Below are 25764 nucleotides of genomic sequence, written 5' to 3' on the forward strand. Positions count from 1 at the left end.
GTGTGTGTGTGTGTGTGTGTGTGTGTGTGTGTGTGTGTGTGTGTGTGTGTCCATTCCTGAGCGCGAACAAAAATCCCACCCACCACCATCCCCTTGTGCGCGCTCCCTGCGTTCTGGCGCTGTGTTCATGCGCGCACTCGGGCTACAGAGCAGGAGGGCGGGACGCTGCTTGCGTGCTACGTGCAGAAACGCTGTCGTCGTCGCACCGGAACATTTCTGCGAGACTGACTCGTATGTGTGTGTGCATGGGTCTATGTGTATGTGTATTTGTGTGTTTCTCTTTGCTAAACCTTGAGGAAGCTGCAAGAGCTGCGACTTACATCCTCTCTCTCTCTCTCTCTCTCTCTCTCTCACACACACACACACACACACACACACACACACACACACACATAAATGATTAAAGCGCTTGGGAGAAGTGACGCGATGCGCGCGGTTTCGCTTTATCTTCAGCGTTAAACAGCGCGCGCGCAAACACATACACACACACACACACACACATACACAGACCGACGGGTCGTGTCTGTGATTCAAACAGAGTGGCATTTAAATATTCAGCTTTGGATCGGAAGAATAAGAAGACAAAGAAGAAGGTTATCTAACGGAAGAAGAATAAAGGTATGTGTTTTATTTTTCACTACGCGTTTTTAACACATTCTGCGTTTTTACACGTTATTGCGCGTTAATACGGGTATATTGTGAGCACCGAGTTCCCTCACAGGGTTCTGCAGATGAAGGATAGATCAGACATCTACACTTTCTAGTCAAATGTGGATTCTGATGTTTGTTCCTCTGAAAGAACCGATAAAAAACTGAAATGATCTGAAATCAGAAACTATATAAACTACACTAGGTCCCTGCGTGTGAAATGAACATCATGTACTTTCATTTCATTGAAGCTTTCTTATTATCATATTTATTTTCTGATGTCTTATATAAATTAAATAGTGTTGGTGCTCATGCGCTTGGATACTGGAGGGTTTTTTTTAACGCATGTGTTTTTGGAACTATTGTGAAGATCCTGCATGCTGCATTTCTTTTTTTCTCAACACTCGTTACTCAGCCAGATCTGTTCATTCATCCAGCATCTTTTACAGCCTGGTCAGTCAATAATGTTTCACATCTCCGACATAAACCTCTTAGCCCTGGACACCTCTTTAATCTCCTCGTGCGTGTCGGGATTTGTAATGCTACACTTTCTCCACGTGTGCGTAGTTGCGCAATGTTGCGAGATTGTTGTTGATGTATCAGGATGTGAAAAGATTGAAAATATGACACAGTTTTTCACTTTCATTTTCGCTTATTGTTTATAACGGGGATGTGTTGCTGTTCTGAGACTGCGCTGAACATCACGTTTAAACTTCTCTGTGCTTCTGTGTTCATTCCAACCTGGATGCTGTACAGTAGATTTCTGTTCAGTGCCGCTGCTGTGATCATAAACACTTGTCTTACAGAACACAACCAGAGGAGTTCCCTTAAATCCTCCTCCTCGTGTTATCTCAGTTTTTTTAAACATAAAAAGCAATGACAGAAACTAAAAGTAACTCATAATTTGACTTCAGTCCAAATAAAACATCTTGCGATTCTTAGGAACTTCTGATGGTTCCTGAACCCCAAGTTCTGATTAGTCTTGTGGAAACTGAATAAGAATCAGGTTTATTGGCCAAGTGTTTTGACGCACACAAGGGAGAAAAAGTTCTACGGTAAACTCACATTGTATCACATTGTCATACAATGTGAGTTTACCGTAGAACTTTTTGTACAGTACAATATACAGCAGCAGTAGTGTGTGTAACGTGTATGGATGATGTGATGACTGACAGTTCTGATAATGCAGTACTTATAGATATGAAGCAGGGAATATAATTATGGTGAGTTTTTAATCAGGGTGATTGTCTGGGGAAAGAAACTGTTCCTGTGTCTGGTAGTTTTAGTAAACAAAGCTCTGTAGCGTCTGAGAGAAGGAAGGAGCTGAAAGAGGTTGTGTCCAGGGTGTGAAGGGTCAGTGGTGAATTTTCCTGCCCGGTTTCTGGTTCTTGTATGGTACAAATCCTGGGGAGTGGGCAGGGGAGCACCAGTTATTTATTTTCTGCTGTAACTGCGTGTTGTAGTCTGTTCCTGTTCTGTTTTCTTGCTGCTCCAATTGCTCAATTGGAACCAACTTAAAAATTTTTTTTTTTATAAAAACTTCTAGTTTTTCTTCGATCCATTTCTTCTCTGTATCGGTCTAAATTAGGTGGGCAATCTTGCAATCTTATCTGGTTTGAATCACGCTAATCAAACACACCTGTTCTATCAGTTGAGCCTGGCTTTAAATAGACTCAGGTGTGGCTTCTGCTTGGTTGGGGTGAAAACCTGCACCAACACGAGCCCTTTCCAGATAAGATTCTACATTCCTGTTCTAAACAAAACCCCCCAGAAAGCTAAAACCAGAAGCCATTCATAATCTATCATTTCGTTTATCAGTTTATCGTTCCCTGGAGCTCACTGTATCTCTGTATATCTGCTGTCAGATTCTGTGCGGGAAACCAACGGAGAACACAGCGGAGAACACAGCGTCTATTTACACTGATAACAGCTCGACTCTTCCGGTCCTGAATCATAAACCTTCACTCAGTCAATCAGCTGAATGTTAGATTAACAGCCAAATTAGCCCTGTGTGTGTGTGTGTGTGTGTGTGTGTGTGTGTGTGTGTGTGTGTGTGTGTGTGTGTGGTAAGATAAACACTTTAATAGCTGGTTTGTTCGAAGGATGCACCAATCTTCAGCGAGGCCACATGAGCTCAGTTTGTACATCAACATCTCTACAGCATAAGACTTTGTCCTAACTTTTTTATTTAACGAATGCAACTAAACAGAAATGGTTTTCAGAATTGCAGTGTTTAATTCAATTTATTTAAATAGTATTAAAATTTTTTTTTTTTTTTACAAACTATCTATAATTAATTTTGGACCAGTATTCAGTCTGCTATTAATTATTGTTAATAACTAAATCATTCTTATTAAATCATTTTTTAATTTATTAAAAAAAAAAACTATTTCTATTTAATTACACATTAATTTTGAATAAAAAAAAATATATATATATTTATATATATAAAACCTGGAACAAATAAAGAGTCAAACTGAAAGGCAAAATTAACAGATTATGACACATTACTACTACTGCCACTACTGCTACTATTACTACTATTATTATTATTATTATTATTATTATTATTATTATTATTATTATTATTATTATTAATATTATTATTAGGACTTTGGTTCTTATTTGCTATTAAGGATCAGAGAAGCTAGCATGCTGGTGTATTTGTGAGTGTTTGTGGCCAAGAAAGTGTTGACAGTGAGAGAGAGAGAGAGAGGGAGAGAGAGAAAGAGAGAGAGAGATAGAGAGGGGGAGGGTCAGGGAGGGGGAGGAATCCAGGCCGAGGGGCAACAGAACAGCTGCCTTTGCCATTTCTACAGTGTGTTTGTGTCATCTAAAGTTAACGTTACAGACCAAACGTTACACACCCCCATCCTCTCTCTCTCTCTCTCTCTCTCTCTCTCTCTCTCTCTCTCTCTCTCTCTCACACACACACACACACACACACACAGTGTGGTAGGATAACGAGTTGCTCATAAGTGTCTGTCATTTTTCCTACCTGAACACACTCTGTGATGGGATCTGAAACATGTCAGGGCGAGTTACACTGTCGCTTCAACTCCATCCATTCATTTCATCCATCCATCCATCCATCCATTCATTTCATCCATCCATCCATCCATCCATCCATCCATCCATCCATCCATCAATGCTAGTACAGCTTGTGAATAAATTGGATCATTAATAATCCCCTGACTGACCCCAAGCCTCCACTTTATCTATTAAACTGGTTGTCCTATAAAAAAAAAATATTAAGTCTACTTTATCGTGCATATGTTTTACATTATTATTATTATTATTATTATTATTATTATTATTATTATTATTATTATTATTATTATTATTATTATCACATTTCTAATCAGACTTTAACTCTGAATTAATATTTAGAGTCCTGGAGCAGAAACAAATCGCCAAGTGACGTAAAGTAAAAATACAAACAAACAAGTAAAAACAAATACTGTGTAATCATTATGTTATTATTACTTTATATTTTTAAATTTTTTAAACTGAGAAAATCATAAATTAGCAAGTCAGATTTAAATGGATATTGAAATTGCTCAGATCACAAATATTTCAGAAAATAATAGCAAAGTTTATTTATTTATTTATTTATTTATTTATTTATTTATTTATTTATTTTAGAGTTATTTGTTTGCATAAAAGCCACATAAATAGTCATGTCGAGTAAACGACCAACAAACAAACAAAAACTTAATAATAATAATAATAATAATAATAATAATAATAAAATAAATAAACAAATGAATACCACTACTAATAATATAATAATAAATGAGCTAAGAACTTTCTTGCTTTTAAAAAGTTTTATATTTGTAATCAGATTTTAAGCGTGAAGTGGGAGAGTCAGAATTAATAAACTCCCAGGGTAAATGTGGGGACTCGAGTAACATCGGTTCTGCTTTTACTTTTACTGCTGTGCATGATTTTCTAAAACTCCTTTATATAGCAAAAACAAATCAAAACACACACACACACAGGACTGTATTTAACAGCAGGCACAGACACTGGAGAAAATTCTGAGATCAGTGTGTTGATGATGATGATGATGATGATGATGATGATGATGATGATGTCAGTCGATCTTCATGCACGCTTCTTGATTTACTATAAATGAATGCCGGGATTATTCACAGCTCTACTCCAGCGTATTGCACAAGCTCAGAGCACTGCAGACCCCGGGGCTTTTACTGCTGCCCCTCTGCTGTATTAGGTTTCAGACAGGGTTGAAGCTCAGGATGGGGCTGGGGCTCGGGCTGAAAGTGGAAATTTCCACTCCATAGTCAGCCAGCTTCCTTTGTTCCGCCGCTCGCTGGAAGTTGGCTCGAAAGGCTGGAAAAAAACACAAGGAGGGAGAGAGAGAGAGAGAAGGGAGAGAGAGGGGGATATAGAGGGAGAGAGATGGAGAGAGAGAAAGGGAGAGAGGGAAAGAAGACTTTAAATATTAAAATGCTAGTTAAGGTTATTAACTAAATTCATTTATTTAAAATTTATCTGAAGCAGTGACCTTAATCTTAAAAAGTTGCACTTTGCATTTTTTCTCTTTAAAAGGAAGATTCTTTATACATTTTAAAATAAAAATATTTTATTGTATCTTCTGTTCTTTATGTATATACATAAACATTGTATGTTTATGTATATACATAAAGAACAGAAGATACAATAAAAAAAATGACATCCAAAACATATTGATATACAGTATATATTTTTATGTTTTCTGTTGAAAAGATATACATTTTATTTTAATATTTATTTTAACAATAATTTTAATTTATAATTATGCAATACCTAAACTCAGACCCTAACTTCCCCTTTTCAAAATAAACATTTATTTTTAGTGACTCTTCGGTTGTTCTCCAGAGAGAAATAAAGAATTTCCTCAGTGTCAGTTATGAGTCGTTTCAGTCACCAGGAAATCACTCATCGTGAACTTGTGACATCGTGAACTTGTGCAATTAAATGTCAATAAAACGTGGTAAGTCTCTAAAATCCCGAATGTCCTGTTGATGACGGTTAATGTCTACTGGGAAATGGAGAACATGTTCAGTGTTTTGTGATGGTTCATACAGTATTCAGAGATTATCGACATGTTGAGCAAACTGTAAACATCAGGAAAGTTTAGTGGAAAGGTCAAATGACCATTATTCAGGCTGCAGTTTGGCATTCCTCGGAAGTGGGAAGTCTGAACTTAGTCATATTTTATGGAGATAAAGTGCATATTTAGTTTTCTTAAAAAATTAAGAAAGCATTAGCTGCTCATGCTGTGAGCGAGCGATTGTGTTGGTTTGACGTCACTCGAGGAGAATATCCCAGAATTCTGAGATGAGGGGGCGTGTTCTTAGATCAGGAATGACGAGTTACGACCTCAAGCCAGGGATCACGACCTAATGTGGAGTCGCTCGATTTACAAATGAGGTTGTGGAAGAAAATAAGAAATACAAATGTTCAAGAAGGTTTCAGACTTTTTTTTTCCTTTTTCAGGTCTTATTTCTTGTTAAGATTTATGAATATTTTCTAGGTTTTAACTGAGTATGAACTTAGAAGCAGAATGTAGCTAGTATCTCATTTATTACAAGACGAGAGATCACGTTGTGTAAAACTGTGTACGAACGTGTTTAAAACACAAATATTTTGACCTTTATTGATGTTCAGGACATTCGCACGTCTGTGTTTTCACCTTATGGTCGCTACACAGGGGTCCGGTGTTTATTATCATTGTTACAGGAAAACAGAGCTGGTCTGAGCGAAGGACATTTTACTGAAAGTTATTTAAGAGAGCAGCAGGACGGTGTTAAAGGTCAGAGGGAATCTTGTGTGATGCTGTGAGTTGTGATGACGTCGTGACTCTTTTTTCATTGCTTGATCAAGACAAATTTTTCCCCTCGGATTAATAATTTAATAAATAATAAATAAATAAAGACTTTTATTAACTTGTACATATTGTGATAATGAGGATATATATATATATATATATATATATATATATATATTTCTTTTTTTTTTATTAATATTTTATTTTTAAATGAATAAAAACAATCAATATATATTTATTATATTTATTTTGTATCCATTAAATATAATCTTTAATATATTTATTTATATATCTATACATCTTATTCTATATATTATAAGACATACTGCATATAGTGAACATTTTTGTCATGAAGATCTGACTTTTTATTGATGTATTTGTAAGCAAAACTTTAACTCATACAAAAACCAGCTCATTGAAATACTCCAATATATTATAATAAGCCCCAGTGTGCTATTTTTACGATAAAGTAAAATACGGTGCCACATCCTCCGTCCTCGATAGCTCCGTTGATGTACTTGAGCTTCCATATAGCACGAGTTATTTTTCAGAACCTTTCATCTCAAATCAGACCTTTTTCTTATTTATTTATTTATTTATTTATTTTTGTACTCTGCGGCTGCCAGGAAGTGTGAAAGAGGCTCTTACAAACGTGTGTGCTCATAGTCTGCTTCAGTGAGTTTTAAATCAGGAACAGCTAATCCACTTTAGCAAGCACTTCTGTTGTATACTTACACAAGCTAGTGTGCTCCTTTATTAGTGAGCTCTTCCTGATGGACAGATTCACGGACGTGTACAGTACGTAGTAATAAAGCTTTGCCTCAAAGCTTTGGGATCAACAACTATTACAAGGTCCATAATTAAGCAGTAAAGCTCTTGGCCTCATGCTGTTAGAGGACAATAATCAATGATGGTGTGGTGTGATGAAGTGGTGTTACTGTTACTAGCAGGAAGTTGATTAGTTGCCTGTAACAGCATGCCCCAGAGTGTTCTGTAACCACAGGCTTCATCTTTTAGTCCCTTACGTTTCTGTTCATCTCTCATTAATCCGCTACACCATTAATCTGCTACAATAATAATATGAAATGACACGTCCTACATTTTCTTTAGTTTTATTTATGTTTCGTGTCATCCATATTGAATGAGCTGTTACTATAGAAACTAATATATACTACTAATATATACTAATATACTACACAAGATTTAAAAGTATTTTACCAAACTATATATTTATATTTAATGAGAACTAAACTATACTTTACTATACTATACTATACTATATACAACTTAAAAGTACTATACTATACTAATACTTATACTATACTATATTATACTACATTACACTACTCTACACTCCACAACCTAAAAGGCTCACAAACTATGCTATGCTATACAATTTTTAAGTACTATATATAAGATAATGAATTATCCCCTTGACCAGTTGCACTTCCTTCACAGTTGAAGGAAACGTCAAGGTGCTTTTTTATTAGGGATTTTCTTTGCACACATACTAGTCTGCCCACTCCTCAGGCTGTTTTGAGTACTCTGTCTGTTAGGAACATTGACGAAAAGGGTTTTTCCTCTGTGTTTTGTTGAAACAGTGGTACTGTTTATGGAAAGCACAGTGGCTCAGGAAATGCGGAACATGCTTTAGAGATAATGTTCATATGTTGGAATGTGGTATTGCACCAATGTAATACAGAAACGAAAGAGAAGAAGAAGGAGAAGAAGGAGGGGTAAATGAGTGTTCTATTCCAAACAGGAGTCAGCTATCCACACGTGGAGCTTGAGTGCTCTTTTATTGAACTTTGCTGTTCTTCTAGTTAACAGGTTAGATTGTTATGCTATGTTACATAGTGCCAGGTGCTAACTAGACAAGTGCTAAAATTCTGTGTCCAACCTCTGGTGTTCAATGATCCTCAATGTTCCTTTGAGTTCCACTCTTGATAAGTCATTAAAACAAAAACTTTACCTTCCCCCTAGGACAGAGATAGAAGGATTTTGAAATCACTGCTTCCACATTCATGACTTGATCCAAACGTCTTATACTGGAATCATAAGAGAATGTGACTCATTGTACCACCTGAAAGTGAACTCCAACTGGTAAAGTTATCAGTCATGGATTTTAAGTGAAAAAAAAAAAAACGTTTGATGGTGGAGTGAAGATGGCCAGTCAAAAAGAGTAAAAGAGACGCCAACTTATAGCTGAGGATCAAATGCTGAATAGACAAAGTGCAGGAATACTGGTTTTCATGGGTATTTCCTGCTTCTTTGGATTTTAAAGTGAATAGCTTGACATGGAGTTCAAAAGTGGCTTTGTAGTCAGGATTGTAAGCCGCAGCAGGATGGAGGCTTGCTGTTGCTCTCCGCCGTGCTGAATCCTGACGATGGCACACAGAAATAATAGCAAGGCTGAGGATAGAATGGGATCTGTTGGATCAGTTGCCAACCAGTTGCTCGAGTCTTTCTGGAACTTTCTTGTGTGTCACTCATGACAAATGGTCAACTGCTTGAACTGACATTTACACCTTGATCTTTTAAACCATTTGAGGTTTCGCATTATTAATGAAATCTACATCATCTTTTACCATGGGTGGCATTTAATTGGCTTTAAAAGATTAATGAAAGATAAACAGAAATACAAGGGAATGAAACATGAAGCCTGCGGCTAATGGCATTTTGCCAGCTAGATCATAAAAAGATAAGCTTAATAGCTGTTATCTCAGAGACACTAAATCTTACCTTTCTCTTCTTTTCCCTGGTGATGACTTTATATCGTGGTTTAGACAGAAGAGGACAATCCTCTAGGCGATCCACGTGGCTCCTCAGATCCAGCTCCTGATGCATTTAATTAAGCGATCAAGGACATGGGATACTGCTAGAGTAGTGTCAGGAATTCTAACATCAACTCAGGAACTTTGGTCATGTTTCCACAAGTGGATTTGAGGGTTACTTTTGTTTTAAGATAATAGTTCCAGGAACCTTTTAGATTCAGCTTGAGGGAAACTTAAGCTCTCAGCTAATTAATAACAGGCAGGAAATTGTTTCTAGATCAGAAAGTTTCTAGTGGAGGTTACTGTCAACATTTCTTCATTCCTGAAGTGGTTCCTGTATTGCACACAAATCTAAAAAGGCAGGTTTCTTCCACCTTTGAACATCTCATTCAATGGAGATGGAATGAGCACATTCACAGGAAGAACACATGATGTACCAGGGCATAGGCCAGCCTGTCTCTCTGGCTGTGTTTGCACCACAGGAATATTTTGTGAGATCATCAAAAACATTTCTCAATAACAATATGTAACATATGATTAGTTAGATCAAATGATTGGTTAGATCACTCATTAACTATGTTCAGTGGATGTACTTGGATTTTCTGGTGTCCTATGCTGGTGCATTCCTGTCTTGCTCTAAAGATTCTTGGGATGTTAGCATGCTTCTCAATCTGAAGATCCACCATCTGAAGATTGCACCTCAAACGTCAACTTTTAAACCCTGTTTAGTTTGTTCCAGTGTTTTGGTTCCTCCAGGAACCCAGAAGAACTGGATCTGTAGAAAGCGTCCTCCCTCGCGTTAATCTCTCAGCTAGCCTTGAATTTGTTCATCTTTGTCTGTCTTTATTGCCACATTGTTAAAGTAAACATATCCAGCTTCCTGTCTTTTCATATCGTGCACCAACTTGGCAAGGCTCCTCAATGTTCTTGTTGTGTTTGCATGAGTAAATGCTGTGCTAATTGTGCCAGGGCAGCTTGTTAGTACAAATTTGATTCAGTGGTAATCCGGCACGTTGCCTGCGCTGATATCAGAAAAAACAGGCAGAATCTTACAGTTATAGTTTATTTTGTGAAACCAGTGACAATCTGATGTTGGGTTTGGATTAGCTCCAGGGCTAACTGGCAAACAGTCAACCAAAAACCTCCACTGTTTACAACCAGCTTGTTGGAGAGCTTATAGTTGAGCTATTACTGTTTTTATGGCTCTCTGTGTGTGTGTAAACAGAACACAGTCTGTATTATTCCTAAACAGTGCGTTATTGATTTATGGATGTGTTTGGTATGGGCTGTCTCTGTTTATTTACTAGTGTGCTCCTTACCAGCAGGATTCTGGAGTTTTTAAAACTTAAATCGTTCCAGCAGTGTGAAGGAAACACCTCATCATTTTTGACAAATAAATATGAGAATACCATGGGATCCACCCGATTTCCATCAACTCCGTTTTCCAGAATGTTCTCATATTTCTAAATGCATCCAGATGGACGGCGTAGGACTGGACTTTGTATTCCAGATGACACTTCACACGCATTTTTAACTCACTGGGGTTCAATTTCAGTCCTTAAATAGGATGTGTCTTCCCACTCAGTGATCACCGATTCACTGCTTTTCCTTGCCAGTATAAAGACAACAGCAGAGTCTTCAAGGATGATCACTTAACACCAGTTTTCCCACAGAAGGCTGAGAGTGTGTGTGTGTGTGTGTGTGTGTATGTGTGTGTGTATATGTGTGTGGTGTAATGACTTGGTGTTCTCAAGCTCTCACCACAGAGTCATTCACTTAACCAAAGTCTGGCTTCCTCACACACAGACACACACACACACACACACACATCTGTCATAACTTCACTGGTAACTGTTGTTATGGAGACAGATGATGAGAGCGAACAGGAATCAGGCTGCATGCTGTCAAGAGCGCTGAGGTGGGAATGAAGCTGTAACACGTCTGCGCTCTGATTCATGGATGGGACTTGGAAAGGGCACTCGCTCTCACAGCTTCTCCACTGACATTTAGCCTCACTAATCAGACCTGTCAGATCTATCTATATTCCCTCCTTTACTTCTGACAAAGCCTTTAGGTTTCTGAGCAATTTAATAAAATGAAAAAAGGCTCGATTTTTTAAGTCTCGCTAGCAGCTAAACCTAATGCTAGCTAGATTAGCGTGGGTGACTGTTGACATATTTGTTTGTTGGAGAGAGTTGAGCAAAGTAACTACAGACCAATAGAACTGCATTGTTCTGAGAGTAGATTAGCAAAGCTAGCTAATGACTAGCATGCTAACTACATAGACTCACCAGTGCACTTTGCGATCTTTGCTAATTTCGTTGCTAAAACTAGCATTTTCAACATTCTATTTTTTCCATACAAAAACTCTTTTGTTCTCTTTTTTCCTCCACCAGGACATCCATGACCTCAGATTTCCATCACGACAGTTTCAGGATGCCGAATATAGGATTTCAAAACCTCCCCCTCAACATCTACATCGTGGTATTCGGCACCGCCATCTTCGTCTTCATCCTCAGCCTTCTGTTCTGCTGCTATCTGATACGGTAAGCCTTCACAATGCTTCCATCAACCTCCACCATTGGGATATCTCACAGTAAAGGACCATACCACTGCTCTGCCCACCAATTAAGCTTTTAGTGCAGTTTTAGTGTAACTAGGAAGAATTGAAAAATCAACACACGAAAAATCAACACTCATGATGCTAATAGTAATAATATATGGGATTAAAAAAACACTGAACATCGCATTAGAGTTATCTAATTATATCTAGATAGCTAACTAATGTGTTACTCTGTACACTTTATTCAGAATTGCAGTTAGAAACTACCAGTTAGCATAATGTTTATAAATGTTAGTTCGAAATGAAAGACTTCCCATTGTTTGATTAGCGCCTTCAAAATATGAAATTTTTCTTTAGAAAAGCTGCATGACCCTGAACGATGAATCGATTTTACCAAAAACCTTTCGAAGGCTAACAAAACTGTCTCTAGTTTGCAAAAAGCATGTAATCTGTCTACAGTTTTTGACTTTTTTTGACTTTTTTTTTTTTTTACTTTTTGTCCATATTATCTTTACTTCATAAATTACTTTGGCTCTTAAATTGGTGGAATCTATCTCAGCTTTATCCAGTAGCAGGATTGTGAAAAAGCTAACCGTGGATGAAGTAACAGCTACGTGAAGCACCGTGAGTCGTCTCCACGGTGGGAAAAAGAGGAAGGAGGAGATGCGTGGTGCAGCGAGAAGCTGACTTGTCCTCGACAGGAAAGAAACTGCTGACAGATGGTGCTGCCTGGAAGGATTTGCCTTTCATCTGCGGACTGAGGAGAGAGAACACGACGCTTTTATCACGTTTACTTTGAAGACAGCGATGACTTTGAACTGTGTAGTCAAACCCTCATCATTAATCCTGTGAAGGGAAAAATGGAGATTAAATGGTGGTGTTTTTTTTCCTTAATTTATTTTTAGAGAAAGAAAATATTTTGAGGAAGAAAAACCCACCGACGAGTTGATTCGATTAGTTTTGGGTGGTTTTGTTATTTCAAAAAAAACATTTTTTTATTTTTTTTGTTTTGTTTTTTTGGCTAGGGAAATAACAGGAAAATAAAGTGATGGTTGTTGAACTCTGGAAAGTCTTAAGCTTTCGGATAAATTAGCAACGTTCACTTGTCACTTAGCGTGAGAAGGTTAAACAAAACAGTTTAGAGAAGCTCCAGATTTAAAAAAAAGGATAGAAAAGAAAGTAAAACTCCCATTGATAAGATCAGTCATGTTACTTTCAAACGGCTCTTCAAAGCCTTCAGTGTTCTAGTCAGCATACTGAATAGATTCTCGCTTGAGAAGTCACGACCTGCACTGGCTTTAGCCTTATGGATGCTACAGCACACCTTCATCTTTTCCTCTCCTTCATGCTCAGCAGCAATTTTTTCTGTACATCAGAAGTGACAATAAGGCTGGCTATAAAAAACTCAACTATTCTCCCGAGCTGTGAAAATGAGCTGAAGTTCATGAGGTTCAGAACGAAACCTTTTCAAAAACTCAGGAATTAAATCAAGACAAAACCCTGAGCCGTGACCCCAACTTCCAAAGCTGGAAATATGTTAAAAAAGAATTTCACTGTGTTGTAATGTATATGTGACAAACACAAGGCTCCTTCTGTTAGTTGCTGTTTGGTTTCACACTTACAAGTTTGTCCCAACTGGACAAAAACAAACATATTGGCATTTTTACTGTTTCTTGGGAATTGATTTAGTTGAAATCTCTCCATATCATGTTTGGAATCCATTGATGTTTCCCAAGGGATCAAATATTACAATTCTTGAAGTGAGGGGGAGAACCAGAGTGAGGTGGAAGAACGTTCCAGGGTTGCTTTCACATTGTTTTTGTGAAATCAGTGTACTTCTAGGCTTCTAAAACTTGCTTTTCCTTTGCCAGTGGGCCAAATGCGTAAGATATCGCTCCAAGATTTCATGACCCAACCCATGTGCCTCTCGACAGCTCTGATAAATTCATGCTGCTCTACACCAGCAGGATAAGGTGCACCTGCTGTGAAGCGCCAATTTAACAAGCGCCAAAAATAGCAGGCTCGTGGCTCGCACAATCCAAGGAAGCGGCATTCTTCTCTAAGCTTCTTCTCGGCTTGTTTGGGATTGCGCAACTTCACGTCACCTCCACCTGAAAGTGTTTCCTGACAGAGCTTCTAAGCACGCTCAATACGTGTAGCACGAGGGAGTCGTGAGCTAACATGAATGCACAAAACAGCCCATGATTCATCCTACACACACACTCACTGAGGCAATGATAAATGTTGCAGCTCCTTACCAAAGATGGCACAAACACATGAAAGTGCTCCCCGGCCTTGAAAGCATTCATACAAGCCTCGTGTTTGTCTACTGCACATATTCTGCAGAAAGGAGAGAAGATGGGTGCTGGAGTTCTAATATTACAAACAGGTTCTATTTAGAACTAGAAGCAGACAAGGTTTGGGAGCTGGATTCCTCCTGTATTTTTCCATGTTTTCTGGTTTTCTCCTCCAGTCTAAAAATATTTGTTGTTGGCTGATGGGCATCTCTAAATTGACCATAATGTGTGCAAGTGTGTGATTGGTGATTGGGTTGGCATCCCATCTAGGGTGTCCCCTTGTCCCCCGAGTCACCTGGCCTAGTCTCGTCTCAGTTTGATCCTCTTTTCTGCTCTGACCCTAAGAACCTTTTCCCAACCATCACCAGCCTTGAACCAGGAAGTCACCTGACCAGTTGCAACAATCACATTACTTTGTACGGGGCTCTGAAAATGTATAATTCCACATCAGTTGAGGTCAACCACAGATCACCATTTTCAAGACCTTTCAAACTTCAGATTTATCAAACTCTCTGATGATATTTGCTTCATCCATTTCTTTCTTTCTTCTTTCATCCAGTCTCATTTGTGTTTTGCAGGCTACGACACCAGGCGCACAAGGAGCTGTATGCATATAAACAGGTATTTATTGACTACATGTATTATAAAGAGTGATTTCAGTGCTGCTTCAATAGACATTCAGGCTGTTGCAATGCTTATTTTAGCCTGTTCCTAAAGTTATCGCCCCCCCCACTATCACTTAATTGCATTTGCAGTCCTTGACGACTCAGCAGCCTTAACGACCTCAACAAGATCGAGCTCCCTTCCTTCTTCTGGCAGATGTTCCTCAAATAAAATGATTAAATGAGTACTCGTAAAAAAGAAAGGAGAGAAATAGAGAGAAACTTAAAAAATGTATTTATTATTATTATTATTATTATTATTATTATTATTATTATTATTTAGAATGATTTTTTGAATATCCATTGAATTTTTTTAATTTTCTCTGATTTTCTTCTCTTGTGCTTTTTTTTCTTTCTTTCTTTTTTTTTTTTTTTTTACAGCCATCTGAGTTGCATTTCATATTTTAAGTGATAGAAAGTTGTGATGATAATGAGCCCTGTTACATAACTGCCAACACTTTGTAGATGACATTAAAGACTGCACACAGATATAAAGCTGAGTAATATGTAAAACTGAGCCGTGGTGCTTCTTCAAATCTAATAACACTTGTGGTGATGACGTTAAGCCGACAGCCTGCTTCCTACACGCTCGAGCCCTGATTTACTGATTGCACTTGATTTACTAACATGAATGATGTAGAATTTGATTTTCACTTTTCACTCGAGCAGCTTGTCCATTTCACATGGTTTTTTTATTGTTTTATTTTTTTATAAAAATAAATGTGTAATACTTAAGTATGCCAAAGTGTGGTTGGAGTCAACTCAGACCGATTTATTTAGCCCTCACAGAGCGATTTGTTTATACCGTCTATGCTAGTTTGCCTACATTCTAGCAGTGTAACAATAAATTCCTTAACTAGCATAGCAAGTAATCATTGAGCCACATGGTAAATCATCACAATACCTCAAACTGACTGCTGATTATTTATTCACAGGTTATTCAGAAGGAAAAAGTCAAAGAGCTAAACCTGCATGAGGTAAGCACTTTTTCATTCACACCTCCTTAACATTCAAAATTCAGAACACAGTACTGGTCTGATTTGTTCTCCACATGGTGATGGTTACCATGATGTTACCATGGTAACAACTTATTTCATACAAATCATAATAAGGTGCTAATATTTTCTCATATGGTATCTAGCCTAGATAAGACTATTCTAGAAACAAGGTTGAAAAGGTGTTCCTAGTTTGTTAGTTTATTTATTTATCCCTTGCCGAACCCTGATTTGTGTTAACTGCATAGTCTTACAGTGAATCTTTGTTCTCTGTTCATATGATTGTGCACTGTTTTATTTATTTAGTTATTTATTTTTGTTTATGGATTATACAGGTTTTATATTCTATGGACTACGGTTCTGATTTGTGATTTTTGACTCACCACAAATAAATACATTTTTAGTTTAGCATATCCACAAGTCATTCAGCAGGAAATAGGAGTTGCAGCTAACCAGCAGCTAGGACTGGTGATGATTTGAAAAATTTCTCTGTAGCGTATTGTTACATTAGCTAGCGTTAACGATATTCAACCGCTACTTTTACAAGCCGTGTTTCTATATAAAGCCACCAAAACAGCAACACAGCTGCAAAAGTAATCTGTCGGAGTCGTGTGATGGTGTTGATGGAGATTGTGCTGCCAGACGAACCTGAGAACAGCATGCTAATATACAGATTGCTTACAGAGCGAGAGAGAGAGAGAGAGAGGCTATAAATACAGCCTAGGTTCCACGGCTTACTCACTTCCAAATGTGTGATCTCATGTTTAATTCAGGAGATAGGATTCTGACAGCTCATATTCAGGGTATCTGTGTCAGTACAGTTTGTTACAAGCCATGACTGATTTAGCTTTGAAGGGTTTTTTGGACAAATTTGGCCCTCAGTCCACAGATAAATTGTAGCAATTGGCTCGGGTTTGAAAATTTACGAAGGAAAATAGAGCCGTGATTAGGATTTTAGTTCAAAGGGATGCACTTATTTCCAGTGCTTTCAGAACAGCGTAACAGATATTGCGTCATCGGGTAGGCGTGGCCTATTTGCTAATCTAACCCTAACCCTAACCGTAGTTTTTGTTTGTTTATTTGTTTTCGAAAATAGCTTAACTGTAAGATAATAAAGCATAATAGATATAAAATATAAAATCTACCTGTATGACTGTTTTGTCCTTCATTATCCATCGTAGGTATGCTCTTTTTTTTGAAAGAGGGCATTTTTCCAAGACCTCCAGAAACATTGTCGAGGTAACGAAACCCCTGGAATTTAGTGAATGCCTTAGTTCAAATACAGATTAGCAAACACAGTCAACCGTAGCGTTGGTGCAGGTTTTGTGTTTGTCCCCAAAAAGAAAATTGGACGATGGATTTTGTATCTAGGACAATTCAAGCATCACACGCAATTCAGGATATTTATAGTTTTTCTCTTGCAGACCGACACGTCAGGCTTTTTGTCCGTTTATCAATGCATTACTTGACTGAGTTATGAGTCAGTTCCTGTTTTCAGTCCCATCATAACTGCTGTTAAAAGTCCTTCTTTGACCAGCATCTCCTTTTTCAGTCTCTTACTGTTACTTAAAATAAACATACAGCTTTACCTCTGATTTCCCGCTGAGTGCCACTTAAGAAAAACTTCAAGAAAACCTTATTTTTTATTTTATTTTTTGGAGCGAATGTGGAGCATTCGCTGTACAGGTCTGTGAGAATAAAATATGATTAAAAATCCAAGAGGAAACAAAATCTGCTTCCTTGAATAAAAATATGTCTCAGATACCAGCCCCATGCTGAAAAAAGGTATGTTATATTTGCTCCCATCTGCTATATATAGCAAATGTCTGGAAACCTTGCCTTGACTTGCTGGATGAATGCTAATGAAAGGCTAGCACTAACGCTCCAGTGTGAATTCCCCAGCTGAAGCTTAGCCCAAGTTCTGTTTGTCAAAGCTACAAACACTGAGTCATGCAAAATCTATTAAAAAACAGCAATTATGTTAAAACCTGAGACACTATTGTGAACCATGGGAAAATATCCATAGCTAAGAAGTGCAAATCTTTGGAAAGAAGCTACCTCCTTGCAGAATACTTTATCTCTTTTTTTTTGCCTCCCAGCAAGGGATTTTTGTTTATAAGAAAAGCTCACACTCTTGAGCATTATAAAACACTGTAGTGCTTGATTGCTATTTCACCTCTTCAGTTCGCACCGCTCTATTTTTATCCCGTAGGCTTTGTGGGGTTCATCGTTCAGGCGTCACTGCTTGCATGCTTTGGGTTTATGCTAGGTGTCGAGTGTAAATGACTGGCCACACGCTGGCATCAGTACGTCATCGCTTAGTCTCATTTCTGTAAATAGACAAATCGGAAAATAAGCAACTGTTTTTTTTTTAAATATTTTTCTGACTTTAAACTTTAAATGCCTGGAAGTTGGATGATTAATAATGTACTGTGGTGGAAAAATTACCAAACTTGAGTTCAAGTAATTCTAAGTCAAAATTAGTGTACAAGAAGTAAACGCAAAAAAAGTCATTAGTCTGCCTTCAAATGTGGCTACAAATTAACTTGGCCAAAAGCTGTTCTGGATTTCAGTCCCTTGCTAGATTTGTTTGCTCACAAGCATGCTAGCTCATTTTACTTTGTACTACTAATGTTTCTAGCCACATTTCATCCAAATTACTTCTATATATAACCATTAGCATTGCATATATTCTTTAGAAGCACTTAGATATGTTTAACATGACATCGATGTTAATAATCCAGAGTTTTCAACGATCTGGCTAGCTACAGTAGCTCCACTCACTCAACTCTGTAACGGTGTTAAAAAAGTCAATCTAATGAATGTAAATATTCTTTAAAATGCTGAAGTAAAATGAATATGATTCACTTTATTCATGTACTGTATAAAGTTTCAAGTTTCTCAGAACTGATTTTTTATTTTTATCAAACTAGCTGAGTTTGTGATGTCACAGTGTGCACCTGCCACGATATCACAAACTCAGCTAGTTTCAGCGTTGTCAGTTGTATTAACTGACATCCATCTGTAAGCCCCACCCCATCCATCTACCTTACAGAAGGAATGATTTAGTCGGTCTTTTCGTCTCGACGTACTGTCTTTCTAATTCTGTCTTGTCGTTGGTTCGTTATCCTAATGTGTTCACCTGTTCTGTGTTTAATGTCTAATTTGTTTGCTGTTTTTACTTTTCCTCATTGCAACGTCTAAATTCAGAGACTTGTTTTCTTGAATCGTGTTTATCTGTTTGTTTATTAAGTTGTTTATGGACAGTTTATTGTTACTTCCGTGTTTATTTATCTTTCAGTTTTGGACAAAAAAAGAGAAAAATGTGTAGGAGATACCAAATAAAAATTAAAGATAAAACTGAATGTATTTGATGAATCAAGCTCATGAGTTTAAGGTTCTTCTGAAGCAATTTATGGTATAAGCAAAGCATCAGCGGTTTTATCAGTCATCTTTAACGAGGCGTGTCAGTGACGTCTAACACCAACACGAGCCTGAATCTTCCGTAAAGTTCACTTTTGACGCTTCGGTAAATCGTGTCTAAGCAACATATTTCTTTCGCTCACTTCACGCTTCTTGTTTTGCGTCTGCAGATTTGCGCTGTGTGCTTGGAGGAGTTCAAGCAGAAAGACGAGCTGGGGATCTGTCCGTGCAAACATGCCTTTCACAGGAAGTGAGTATCAGACAATGTTATCTGCAATAAACATCAACGAATCCTCAGAATGAGTCTGAAATCTAAAATCTAAAAAATCCTGTTTCTTTTTTTTTTGTTCAGAAATATACATCATGGTGATCATGTAATATTTCGAAATATAGATTACTGAAAACGCTATCCTGTGGTCATGACGATTCCAATTCGCAAGTTTCATGTCACAGAAGCGTTTTTCTATCGTGTAGCATGTAGGAAAAAGTATTCTGAACATCTGAAAGCATGTTAACGTTGTCAAGACAAACGGAAATATCGGACCAGACTAAAGGTCAGGGCTGAGACACCGGGGTGGGAATTTTTTCAGAAAATCTGACCAAACGATAAAAATACTGACCTGCATCTTAGCATGGAGTGGGTTAATATATCTGTGCTTGGATGTACAATGTGTACAATGTGTAGCTGTGAGACATTCTTCCTCTGGATAAAAAAAAAAGATCAAAGGATATTTGAATGCATTTGAATATGAAAACCTTTAAAAAAGAAAGATCAATTTATATTCAGTATACGCTCCTAACATGGGGTATAACATCTAAGAACCCACATAGATTATAGATAATTTCTAGCTGTAGTGTGTGTGTCTGTGTGTGTATTGGTTTGACTTCTCCCGTTAACACAACTCTACCTGTTTATGTTTACACTTATGGACTTGAGGATCCTGATTAGTCCTGATTAATCAGAGTTTTTAAAATATTATGTCAGAAATGAGAAAATAAATCAGAATTCTGAGTTCTTTGTGAAGTAAGATGAGTCTGAATTTTGAGATGAAAAGCTACAAACTTGTAAATAATAAGTAAAAAGCTTGAGACAGTAAATATGAGATAGTAAATTTGAATCTTGAGATAATACATCAGAATTCTGCACTTTGAGATATTGGATTTTGACTTCTGTATTTTGAAAAATAGATCAGAACTCAGAGATAATCAGGTAGAGTTTTTTTTAATTAAAATGCACCAGAATTTAATAAAATCTCAGAAGTTTGAAATGTTAGAATGATTTGATTTCATGAGTATATAGAAAGCCATAATTAATAAAATTACTTAAATAAAAAAAGTAAATAGATTGGTGTTATATATCAGTAAAAAAAGATATCAATATAAACATTTTACATTTGAATGAAAAGTTCTTAATTTTCTTAATAAAATTTCTTATTAGCACTCCAGCACTCAGCTTTTCAACTGCCATAGAAATAAAAAAAATCCTGGAAATGCTGTTTTTTCTGCCATCCCTACGGCTCCTGGTGTCCTAAATACAGCAGAGGACCGAGTGAATAATTGATGAGTGTGAAGTTTACACTGCTGCTGACTTCATATGTTTATCATCTCATCACTTAAAAAACACAAAATCTACACAAATTCAAATTCCTAGAAATATATATATATATATATATATTTATATATATATACATATAGGTGGTGCCAATAATTATGGAGGTTTTTTTTGGGCTTAATTCGAGTAAAATCATACTAACTTTAGAAGTTACAAATGGTACAGTAATTTTTTTTTTGTATATTTTTTTTTACCTAATTTGCAAATAATAAAACAAACAAGTTAAATAAACAAAAGTCTACTTTCAGTTTCAGACTAAAGAAAAAAAGCTCCAGTTTATTTTGTGAAAAATGTAGGTTCCTAAGTCCACTGTGGTCTTATTTGTTTTGTGTAACCGCTGAGAGAAAAAACGTTTCCAGCAGCAGCACATTGATTAAACTTTAAAAAAAAAAAAAAACTAAAGAAAACCTTTTTTCTCTCAGTAACTTATTAAATTAATTTTAATGTAATCATATAAATTAAAGTTTGTGGCATTTTATTAGTGTCTAAAAAAATTGTGATCATGATATGTCGTAGACTGTAATCCAATGAAGATAAACATTTTAAATCATGCTAGCTAAACGCAAACCGCTAGCTAGATAAACACACAAATGATGTTTAAAATCTCATCTCACACCTGATGCTGTATACACCATATAAAAAAAAGGAAAGCGTGACAGAGCCCAAATGATGACGGTGATGAGTCCTGGAGAACATCATGTACAGTACAGTAAAGCTAATTCTTCTCATGTAGTCTATCAGGACACTTCCACTGTTTCAGTCAATTAAAGCTGAGGAATATAGAAACTATTAGTCTTCGCTCCACCTCATGAAGAGCAGCACACCTCAGACTTGTTTCCATGGGATACTCAAGTGGATCTGTAGCCAATAAGAGGTGCCAATATTTACGGTTTTGGCACAGCCGAACATATCAGTTTGTTTTTTGGATTTAACCCTTTGTTAACTCTTTGTTCCCTTTCTCTTCCCCTAATTCCGACCTTCTCTTGACATCACTCTGTCGCTCTCAGGTGCCTCATCAAGTGGTTGGAGGTGAGGAAGGTGTGTCCTCTGTGTAACATGCCCGTCTTACAGCTGGCGCAGCAGCAGGGAACCTCAGAGACGACGGCCCTGACACAGCAGCCCTTGCCTGGGGTGGAGAACTTGGTGTAGCCTTGATGTTCATGTCTTTTCCTCTTCTTTCTCCTACCTCCACCCTCAATTGCTCTACTATACTGGTACACAACAACAACAACAACAACGACATAAAGTGGTGATGTCCTGCTTTTTGCACCACGGCAGATCAGATGGATCATTGATAATCAACAATTCCAACCAAGATCAACCCAACCAGTGGAGATCCAGACTCTTCCACACCAAAGCACTTTTCTGGGGACACCAAGAGGAGCAACACGGACTATTTATAGAAGTGATAGGAGAAGAAGGACGATTCACAAAAAAGTGTGGGTTTTTTTTTGTTGTTTATTTTTAACAAGCACTTTACATGGACTCAACCTTAATCTTAATGGCTTGTGAAAATGGTAGCAAGTTTTGTATTATTTCAATTAACTGCATCTATTTTTATTTTTTGTTCTTTAGCGATGTAAACAAGCGATAGAATTACGATTCAAGGAATATCACATGATAAACAAGGGATGAGAGTTTTTCACGGTGCAGAAGGGACCGTAGGAAGCGAGTCCTCTCCCATGAAGAATCTGTTAATGGAATCGGAAATAGAGTTTAAGTTCAGCTCCAGTGTCATAGTGCATTAGGAAGGCATCCTGCATGGAAAGAAGTAGCTCTTCTGGGCTGATCCTAGACCAGTTTGGTGGTCATATTATAGTTTGTGTATCAGGGCAGAATAGGAGCATCTGATTGGCTGGAAGGACTCAAGCAAATGTGAGTTAGAAGAAGAAAACTTCATGTTATAGTACAGAATTGTTTATATTTTGTAGTCAGTCCATTAGCAGCAGCAGCAGAAACAAGTCCAAACACAACCCACCAAATTCTTACAATAGTCCAATATCATTTGCTCAAAAGAAAAAACATGTTTTGAATCCCAAAAACAGTCCTGTTCTGAAGGTACTGGAATCATTTCAGTGTCCTTTGAGATTGAAGACTCTTGAATCATTTACTAAACCCCTGAATTAAGAATCATCATATTTAAGATCATTCCCGTTTTTAAGCTCTTTTGATTTTTTTGCCGATGTAAATGAACATTTTTTTACATTTCAATCGAGACTCGTTTGGTATTTTAGTGACGAACAAAAATTGGTAATTGTTATTGTAATATTTAACTTAACATGTAAATAGTGGAGAAAAGGAAAAACTTGTTGGGAAGGAAAAAACACCTAGCAAGCACTTAGCTAGCTAGCTGTTCGTTTCAGTTTGGAGTCGTTTCATCAATCTTGACTTTTTTTAGTCATTTTAAGTGCCAAACAGGAGTACGCAATCATGCTAGCATGTACAGAGTCAAGCTCAATCAGCTAGCTCTTAGGAAGGGACTCGACTTGCACTTGGAGCCATGTGCAAAAGATTTTTCCAGAAGAAGGAGTAGTCTTGTGTCCTTGTTTGAACCAGACACACCAACCTCAACAACCCAACAGTGCACTAAAATATAAAGCCCAGTGCTGAAGTCAAGTGGGTCATATGATCGCCCCAGACGAACTCGCATCCATGTGTGAACAGTGACGGTCCTGACTGTGAAGCCGGAACCAGAGTATGCAAGGTCCTAGCATGGATCAGAATGTGGTTCCAGCAATTTGTATGTGATACACAAAGAGGTGTAAATGCATTGAGTGCATTTGGCTGCAGCACTTCAGTCAGCACGTTGCACCTTTATTGAATCTGCGTTCTGGTGCTTTCACCATGGCTGCATTGTTCTCGCTGGAAAGTGCTGTGTAGGGCATTTTCAATGGAGGTCAGCGGCTTTAAATAGATCTTCTGGGTTAAAATTATATGAAGCAGAAGGCTTTCTTTGTCGCAGTGCTGAAAGCTTTGCTCATTTCACCGCTGCGTTCCAATTCCGGTCTCCATCCCATTGCTTTTCACAAGAGACGTTAGGAAAATCTTTCCAAAGTGTTCAGATTAACATCTAATTTGTGGGATTGGCCAAGAATGTATGCTCAGTTGACAGGAATCCCAGCATTGGTGCGAGTTCTTCAACTTCTTCTTCTTGTCTTTTTTCTGATAAATCGATCAACCCATGAAAAGACTAATCAAACTGAATTAGACTAATACAGAAGAAATAATAGGAGTCTTCAGTGTTTAAACCGCAGTTATCTATGTCCCCGATGTCTGCAAAATACCTCATCGTGTCTTTCGCATATCTGCGAGGAACACCGTGAGGAACGTTGGAGCCTCGACAGTGCAGCCTCTTTAAGCAATAGTATTATAGATGACTACAAACACGAAATAATACATTGCTCTTGCTTCCTGACATTATAATCAATACACTACTGCCCCCTGCTGGTGTGGAGAGATTTTTCTTATTATTCCTCCTGCACTCCTTAGCTCAATAATGTTTAATATTAGTGCATCTTGATATCATTATTTATGATTATAGGCACAGACTACACACTACTGCCCCCTCCTGATGTGGAGAGGTTTCTGCTTTTGGGCTTCATTTGTCATAGTGTTTTGGATGTCTCAGTCGGTGCTGGGTGTCTGACGATGACTCTTGTGTGAGATTTGAGTTAAATGCCATTTGGCCTCTTCTTCACATCTGTTAATAAACATAATCTACAGTGGAGTCGTCTTTAACTTGTTTGAGTGGTTAATCGTCCAGATTGTGGGCTCTGGCCATAATATTGTATAGTTCTTATCTTCTCCCCATCCTGTCCTGTGTTGTCCTGTCCTGTCCTGTCCCTCATAATTGGTGGTGTACAGTGTTTTCTTGCGTCCTGCCTCATCACAATTGTTTGACCTCTTAACCCTTGCACTCTCACACCCGCCCCCCATGTTTAACACTGATATAATGTTTGTGACACTCACAGACATGGTTGTAAAACTAAGAATTCTGCAGCAGAATAATTTTTTTTTTGGAGACATTCTTGCTTGTACAGTATTTGTAAGCTCTATTTTTGTATATTTAATTGACATTTTGGAGAAAATAAAAAGAGTAAAAAAGATGGAAGAAGTTCTTTTATTTCGTCTGTTCGTTTGCTAATTTCATTTTATTTATTTAAAAAAAAAAAATGTTGCATGTGATTTGCCCTGAGTTGTAAATAAAAATGACCACATTTTGGAGGCAAAAAAAAAGCAAAATCATTGCACTGGGTTTTTATTGCTTCGCTTTTAGCTGAGACTTTATCAGGAGTGTGTGTGTGTGTGTGTGTTGCTTTTTTCACAATTGTCACCTTGAATTCATTCCAAAATAATGAAAGAAATCTAACAGAAGCTGAGAATTCCATAAACCAAGCTGCTGTTTTTATCAAACTGAGGAACTCTCTCTCTCTCTCTCTCTCTCTCTCTCTCACACACACACACATATACACATACACACACATTTTTCTAATCAGTCCTTTGTCCTGGATTCACACCTTGATGGCTGATTTCTCTACTGTAAATGTGTTGAGTCACACATCTTCAGCTCACAATAAAGTTTAAAATACATGTAATAGAATTCTGAGAAAATTCTGATGTGTATATGAAGTCACGTGACAGTGTATCTGAAATCTGGACACGTGTCTCACTTCACGTGGGTATTTTTCATGCTTTAACAAACTCATTATCTTAAACAGAAAATCTGAATCAGAATACAGCTTTAATATAATTCCACTAGGTGTGAAGAAAATGATGTAGCTAAAGTTATTACTAAGACATGTCATGTATAATGAACATGGGCTTTTAAGGCGTCAACAGTCAGGAAAGTGTCACAATTTGGGTCATTTGATAAGTTGTGTTCTGCTTCCCCCTGGTGGCCACTGCGCAAAATGATGAAACACTTCCTATTTTCTTGTGCATTGGAGCTCTAAGGCTA

The 25764-nt window shown here is 37.4% G+C and overlaps 1 protein-coding gene across 1 annotated transcript; it reads left to right on the forward strand.

Moving 5' to 3' along the window:
- The first annotated feature begins 222 nt into the window (after positions 1 to 222).
- On the forward strand, positions 223 to 24921 carry rnf24 (ring finger protein 24). Its single transcript, XM_060864104.1, has 6 exons — positions 223 to 618; positions 11652 to 11801; positions 14694 to 14736; positions 15713 to 15754; positions 19366 to 19445; positions 21815 to 24921. Exons 2-6 carry the CDS (start codon positions 11659 to 11661, stop codon positions 21954 to 21956), a joined length of 450 nt encoding a protein of 149 aa, XP_060720087.1. The 5' UTR covers positions 223 to 618; positions 11652 to 11658; the 3' UTR covers positions 21957 to 24921.
- Positions 24922 to 25764: the final 843 nt, after the last annotated feature.

The sequence above is a fragment of the Tachysurus vachellii genome, chromosome 2 (genome assembly GCF_030014155.1).
Source record: "Tachysurus vachellii isolate PV-2020 chromosome 2, HZAU_Pvac_v1, whole genome shotgun sequence".
Lineage (NCBI taxonomy): Eukaryota > Metazoa > Chordata > Actinopteri > Siluriformes > Bagridae > Tachysurus > Tachysurus vachellii.

Excerpts from the sequence above, each read along its gene's own strand:
- rnf24 (XM_060864104.1), top strand. The coding sequence starts at position 11,659 with ATGACCTCAGATTTCCATCACGACAGTTTCAGGATGCCGAATATAGGA. Across the intron at positions 14,737-15,712 it reads AGCTGTATGCATATAAACAG|GTTATTCAGAAGGAAAAAGT; the intron begins GTATTTATTGAC and ends ATTTATTCACAG. Across the intron at positions 15,755-19,365 it reads AAGAGCTAAACCTGCATGAG|ATTTGCGCTGTGTGCTTGGA; the intron begins GTAAGCACTTTT and ends TTGCGTCTGCAG.